This window comes from Camelina sativa, chromosome 11, assembly GCF_000633955.1.
Source record: "Camelina sativa cultivar DH55 chromosome 11, Cs, whole genome shotgun sequence".
Lineage (NCBI taxonomy): Eukaryota > Viridiplantae > Streptophyta > Magnoliopsida > Brassicales > Brassicaceae > Camelina > Camelina sativa.
In genome coordinates, this window is record NC_025695.1 from 46,287,864 (window position 1) to 46,294,900 (window position 7,037).

Genomic DNA, 7,037 nt, shown 5'->3' on the forward strand with positions numbered 1-7,037 from the left:
TAATTGTAAAGAAAAACACGTGCAAGGGGGCTGGATTATTTACTTCTGATCTGTAAAGCTTTGGTGGTCAAAAGATAAAACTATATACATATGGTTTATTGTATAAATTAAATTAATCTCAAAGTTTATCCAAACTTAAGTTGACTTAGAAATTAGAATCACACACACTATACGACGAACAAGTCTTATAGTTCAGTTGAGCTATGTATGAAATAATTATCGAAATATAAGAGACAAACAAACAACCGTAGTTTATGAAAATAACACTTCATGGTTGGCACATATATATTGTAACATAATTTCTAAAAAAATTATAATAGATGATGAATGATATCCGATCGTATAGCGTATACCTCAAAGTTCAAGGCCTTATAGAAGATGTCAAACCACTAGAAACAGGACACAATCACAGTCACAAGGCCTTTATCTTGGAACATATACTTTAAGACCTTCTTGTACAAGTTGGTGGGCACAGGCCGCTTGGCAGACTAGATCAAGCCTGTTGATATGGTTTAACTGCACAAAAAGCCAAAACCAACATATAAGCAATCACCTTTGCTAGGAAAAAAAAAAATATCATTTACAAACATTATTCTATTATTATAAATTAAATCTTGATAATTAATAAAACAGTTTAGTTCAGTGGTAGAGCGCGTGGCTTTTAACCACGTGGTCGAGGGTTCGATCCCCACAGACGGCGAATCTTATAAATCGACCTTTTTTCATGAAAACGATACGTAGGCGACAGGAGTAATCCAAAAAGCCAAAGCCCACTAAAAAAATTAAATGAAGATAATGAAATTGGATTTTGACTTTCAGTTTTGCACAGCGTGTCGTTTTTGATGTCCACTAAGCGTTTGCACAAGTAAAATTTTAAGCATTTTTGTTTTGTTTTTGTTTTTGTTTTTGTTTTTTTTTTTTTTAAGTTGTTCACATTTCGTTTTTAAGTTGTTCACATTTCGTTTTGCGCTCAAAAAAATAATTAAGCTTTTGACTCCATAATCAGTTCTCTTTTTTTCCAATAATTAAAAAAAATTAACATACACTTTTGCACGTTGCTCCTTACGTGCTCCCAACAAAACACACCAAAATAATATTTTTTTAACAAATCAAAGTAAAAAAAAAAAAACAATAATTAAACAAAAATCGTTATATAATTATAATCGTAATCTCCCCGGCGGCAAGAGTTTTCCATAAATCGTATTTTACGTTCAAAATTTTTAAAACCATTCGTTTTCTTTATGGTAAACCTCTAATTCTCTAATCTCCCACCACCGTCAAATCCTCGCCGGAAATAATGGGAGGAGATTTTCGTAATTTCTCCTCCCACGTTTCCATCATCCTCCTCATCATCATCCTCTTCGCCGTCAAATCCAATTCCACGTACACTCCAGCCGATAACTACCTAATCGACTGCGGCTCCTCCAGCGAAACAAAACTCTCCGACGGCCGTAACTTCAAATCCGATCAACAATCCGTATCGTTTCTCCAAACAGACGAAGACATCAAAACCTCCGTCGACTCAATCCCAATCACCTCATCCAACACAACCTCCTCTCTTCCTTTATACCTAACCGCTCGTATCTTCGCCGGCAAGTCAACTTACTCCTTTTACATCTCACGACCTGGCCGTCACTGGATCCGTCTCCATTTCTACCCTCTCATTCATCCTCTCCACAACCTCACAGACTCTGTCTTCTCCGTCACCACCGACACCACCGTCCTCTTACACGACTTCTCAACCAGAGACACTTCTTCCGTCGTCTTCAAAGAGTATCTCATCTACGCCGCCGAGAAACTCTCTCTCTATTTCAAACCTCACAAAGGCTCAACGGCTTTTATAAACGCCGTTGAGATCGTCTCTGTTCCCGACGAGCTTGTCCCTGACTCTGCTTCCTCTGTTCCTCAAGCTCCTGATTTCAGAGGTTTAAGCAGCTTCTCTCTTCAAACCTCTCACCGGTTAAACATCGGCGGCGATTTGATATCTCCCAAGATTGATCCTCTTTCTCGTACTTGGATCTCTGATAAAACTTACAATACGTTCCCTCAAGGTTCGAGAAATGTCACCGTTGATCCTAGTACCATTACTTATCCTGACGGTGGAGCTACCGCGTTGATCGCTCCTCATCCGGTTTACGCCACGGCAGAGGAAATGGCCGATGCGCAAACCTCGCAACCTAACTTTAATCTCTCGTGGAGAATGAGTGTTGATTCGGGTCATGATTACTTCATTAGGTTACATTTTTGTGACATTGTAAGCAAATCGCTTAACGATCTTGTCTTCAATGTTTTCATCAATAAGCTCTCTGCCATTTCCGGACTCGATCTTTCCTCATTAACCAACGCTTTAGGCACGGCTTATTACGCGGATTTCGTGCTGAATGCGTCTGCTATCACCAATGGCTCGATCCTGATTCAGGTTGGACCGACTACGAATCTTCAGACGGGTAAACCGAATGCGATTCTTAACGGTTTAGAGATCATGAAGCTGAACAATGCAGCTGGGAGTTTAGATGGGCTTTTCGGGGTTGATGGGAAATACAAAGGACCTATTGGTGGGATGTCGTCTAAGAAGCTTGCGATTGCGGGTATTGGATTCGTGATGGCACTAACCGCTTTGTTAGGTGTTGTTGTGTTGCTTGTTAGATGGCAGAGACGTCCTAAAGACTGGCAAAAACAGAATAGTTTCTCGTCATGGTTGCTTCCTTTGCACGCAAGTCACTCGAGTTACATCTCGAGTAAAGGCGGGTCCACGACGTCGAGGCGGATGAGTATTTTCGGGTCCAAGAAGAGCAAGAGCAACGGATTCTCTAGCTTCTTCTCTAACCAAGGATTAGGACGGTACTTCCCTTTTACTGAATTGCAAATAGCGACGCAGAACTTTGACGAGAAATCTGTGATTGGAGTTGGAGGATTCGGGAAAGTGTATATAGGAGAAATCGACGGTGGGACACAAGTAGCTATCAAAAGAGGGAGTCAGGGTTCAGAGCAAGGAATCACAGAGTTTCAGACAGAGATTCAGATGTTGTCTAAACTTAGACACAGACATTTAGTGTCTCTAATCGGATTCTGCGACGAGAACAAAGAGATGATTCTCGTCTATGAGTACATGTCAAACGGTCCTCTACGTGACCATCTGTACGGCTCCAAAGAGAATGACCCTATACCTACCTTGTCCTGGAAGCAACGTCTAGAGATCTGCATCGGATCAGCGCGTGGGCTCCACTATCTCCACACAGGTGCGGCTCAAGGGATCATCCATCGTGACGTCAAGACCACTAACATTCTCTTGGACGAGAACCTAGTAGCTAAAGTTTCTGACTTTGGACTTTCCAAAGACGCCCCTATGGAACAAGGGCATGTAAGTACCGCTGTGAAAGGTAGTTTTGGGTACTTAGACCCCGAGTACTTCCGAAGACAGCAACTCACTGACAAATCCGATGTGTACTCGTTTGGTGTGGTGTTATTCGAGGTTCTATGCGCGAGGCCAGTGATAAACCCACAGTTACCTAGAGAACAAGTTAACTTAGCAGAGTATGCTATGAATTTGCATAGAAAAGGTATGCTTGATAAAATCATAGACCCGAAAATCGTGGGAACGATTAGTAAAGGATCGTTGAGGAAGTTCGTGGAGGCAGCAGAGAAATGTCTAGCTGAGTATGGTGTTGATCGGCCTGGAATGGGAGATGTGTTGTGGAATCTTGAATATGCTTTGCAGCTTCAAGAAGCGTCCGCTCAAGTTGATTTGTCGGATGATAAGACTACAATGAATATTGAAATGGATTATATCCCCGGCGAGGAAATGTCGCGTCCAGTGCCGTGACGATGGTGGTTTACCATGTGAAACTCTTGTTTGGTTTATTTTTTTTTTCCTCATGTTTAGTTTTGGCCTTCACAAAGATGTAGGATGTACGAAAGCCTTATGGTTTGTTTTTTTTTTTACTTTCGTTTCCTAATTGCAGGTTCAGTTTATTTCTTTCCTTTACTTTGAAGGAAATGAGATTTTTCTTACTTAATTTGTGATCTTTTAAAAAAAAGACATTTGGTTGTCTTGTAGATTATGTTGTGTATACATTGATTTTTTTCAATCTTCTTTAATCTTTGTTTGATGATAATGAATTTTCCGAGTACCTATTACATATAGCTTCTATAAAACAAGCAACAAATTAACGAACGTAGTGCGGGTGTTTGCAGAGAATAGCTCAACTCTTGCATCAGATTGCTCAGATGAACGAGTTACTTGTAAAAAATAACACATTCGAATTGATCAGAGGAATCTCAAGTCCATGCTTCTGCATTATAGATTCATAGAAAGCAAAGAAATCACCTGGTACATTGGTGTTACATCGGATGTTCTAAACATGGGTAGAAGAAATCAATCAATGCCCCATATTCTTCTTCTTTTTACTTCTGCGTTTCGGTTTTGGTTTCAGTTTTGGCTTTATTTTGTTCATTCTAGCATGAACCTTCAAGTTAAGTGCGCGGCGGTCCACCATTGTACCCTCCACTTCTTTCTTCTTGATTGGTTTGAAAACCTCTGTGACAGATGGATCAAGCAAATCAATGGAGCAACTAAGTGTAACATCAAGTGACATTGCCTCTTCCCAAAGCTCTTTCCCTTTCTCAAAGTTTCCTCCTTTACATAGTTTTGGTATAAGCAGATCATAAACCGCACCATAACCACCCACAGAGGTCCTCTTCATCTTCTCAAACAATTGAAGCGCAAAATTTACCCGCTCGACCCCGCAAAGAACCCCAATCAGATCATAATAGAATTTGCGTTCAGGTCTCAGTCCTCTCTCAATCATCTCGTCTACTGTTTGGTTGCCTTTACCAAACCTTCCTGTCAAATACAGAACCCTCACAACAAAGTAGTAGCTCGCTGTATCGGGATCACATCCTGATCTCTTCATCTGCTCTAGAATCTGGCATGACTCTTTCACCCTCCTCGTCCTTCCCAAACAGGAGAGCAATATATTGTAACTAATAGATGTAGGTTGGATTTTGTAAGACTTCATCTCCAACATAATGTTCAAAGCTTCAGGAACAAGCCCTGAGGGGTTTCGGTTAACGTTTCTTTCGCATAGGCAGGTCAGCAACGAGTTGAAACAGAACAAATCAGGTGCAATCCCGGCTGATTTCATATCTTGTATAACTCTTCTTGCTTCCTTGACGTTTCTTTGTACCGACCACCCGAATAAAAGACTTCTGTACACAGACAATTCATTACCAGAGATCACATCCTTGTGATGATGCATAACTCCCAACGCTCTCTTCACATGTCCTCTGGAACAGAGCGCACTTATGATAGCTGTTACAGTGAAGCTATCTTGTGGACACGAAAACTTGTCCAAGATCTTGAAGATACCTATTGCATCTTCTTCTTTACCAATCTTAACCAGAGTTTCAGCGACAATGCTAAACGTTTGCTTGTCCATGGCCCGGTTCTGCTTCCTGATATCTGATAAGAGTATCTGAATAGCTGTATGATCTTTCTTCTCAGCCAAAACTCTTAGGACATGGTTGAATTCCTTGTCGTGTAAACTAGAAGAACCTAGGCTTTTACACGACCAGGAGAAAAACCTTAACAGTCTTCTCGGTGAAGTCTCGTTCTTGCAAGACTCGATCACTTGGGTAATGAGGTTGGATGATGGAGATATGGAAACCCGGTTCAAGTTTTCTTCAAGGTCATCTAGACCACCAATGGGGGAAGAAACGATCCTAATAACTTCCTGCAACTCCGTCAATGCATGGTTCGATTGATCTACCAAATGACGAGAGCAAAAATAACGTGTAAGCTTTGTAGTGTTTGTTAGCAACGTATACGCGTTTGATCTGATCGTGGACCTCATCTTCTGTGAGGAATTTCATCAAACACTTGGTGTGCATGTGCTTCTCCAACGTCACGATTTATAATGCATTGAAAGGGCTGAGAAAGTTTCACTGGAGTTACATATTCTCAGAGTACACACAGCTCCGGTGAAAATTCTCTAAGGAACACGAAATTCAGATTCCACTACAAATTTTGCAGGAATATAGAGACGGCAAAACAACGATATATATACACATCTGTTACACGGCCCGCGCCAGAAAAGGATATTTTGGTCTTTTACATTCCATCACTCTTGTTGAAACGTTGAAAGCGTATAAATTCAGAACCGGAATCGGACCGGATAAAACCGGGATACGATGGTTAGAAGCCAAATTCCAACCGGAATGATTACCCCGAAACATATTTTTTCTTCAAATGGAAAATCGAATTTCTGATGAAGTAGTAAAGAAATTGCATATAATTGACGAATAATTTTGACAACATAATAAAGTAATTTGGTCAATGGTTGATGGCAAAACGCAGTAATAAAAAGTTGAACCGGGACGAGACGTGTCTTGCGGTGAACAAACTTAAATATATTATGCATCCGTTGGTCCACCTGTACAAACAAGATTCGCTGCTGTATAGAAGAACCAATCAGAAATACAAGTTTAGCCTACTAAATTAACTATAACTTTTATGATTATGACAACAATTTTATTTGTCTCCCTCCCAACAACTGATGACGAGATTAAGTGATTTAACATTATGATCTTGTCTTTTTTTTTTTTTTTTTTTGGTTTCTTTCTCTGCGAATACGTTTTGTGAGAAAATCAATATAGAACCATGGAACTTATTACATTACATGACACGATGTAAAGGAAAGACCCTCGTGCCTCATGTCTTCTTTTCTTTTTCTTTTTGCAATGCAATTTGCACATATGTACAAAATACATTATTACAAAGTAGAATTTAAAGAACTTGAAAAATCTTATACATTCAATTTCGTATATTCAAAAATGATATCTAGCTGAATATATCTTTTCAACCATTTTCACATGTTTAATGAAACACACATGCAATGCTAATTGAACTCATCTATAACCACTAAAATTCTAAAACGTGTTACATATTCTTCTTATCCAATGCCCTTCAGTTTTGGAAAGTGTCACAACTTTTAAGAGTATACGTGAATTGTGTTAGATAGCATCATGCTTTTTTTTTT

The 7,037-nt window shown here is 39.8% G+C and overlaps 2 protein-coding genes across 2 annotated transcripts; one reads left to right on the forward strand and one right to left on the reverse strand.

The window, feature by feature from the left end:
- Positions 1,026-4,088, forward strand: LOC104726722 (probable receptor-like protein kinase At5g61350). The gene has a single exon (XM_010445653.2). It carries the CDS (start codon positions 1,298-1,300, stop codon positions 3,821-3,823), a length of 2,526 nt encoding a protein of 841 aa, XP_010443955.1. The 5' UTR covers positions 1,026-1,297; the 3' UTR covers positions 3,824-4,088.
- Positions 4,158-6,052, reverse strand: LOC104726723 (pentatricopeptide repeat-containing protein At5g61370, mitochondrial). Its single transcript, XM_010445654.2, has one exon. It carries the CDS (start codon positions 5,850-5,852, stop codon positions 4,380-4,382), a length of 1,473 nt encoding a protein of 490 aa, XP_010443956.1. The 5' UTR covers positions 5,853-6,052; the 3' UTR covers positions 4,158-4,379.

Coding starts and splice junctions, on each gene's coding strand:
- LOC104726722 (XM_010445653.2), top strand. CDS start 1,298: ATGGGAGGAGATTTTCGTAATTTCTCCTCCCACGTTTCCATCATCCTC.
- LOC104726723 (XM_010445654.2), bottom strand. CDS start 5,852: ATGAGGTCCACGATCAGATCAAACGCGTATACGTTGCTAACAAACACT.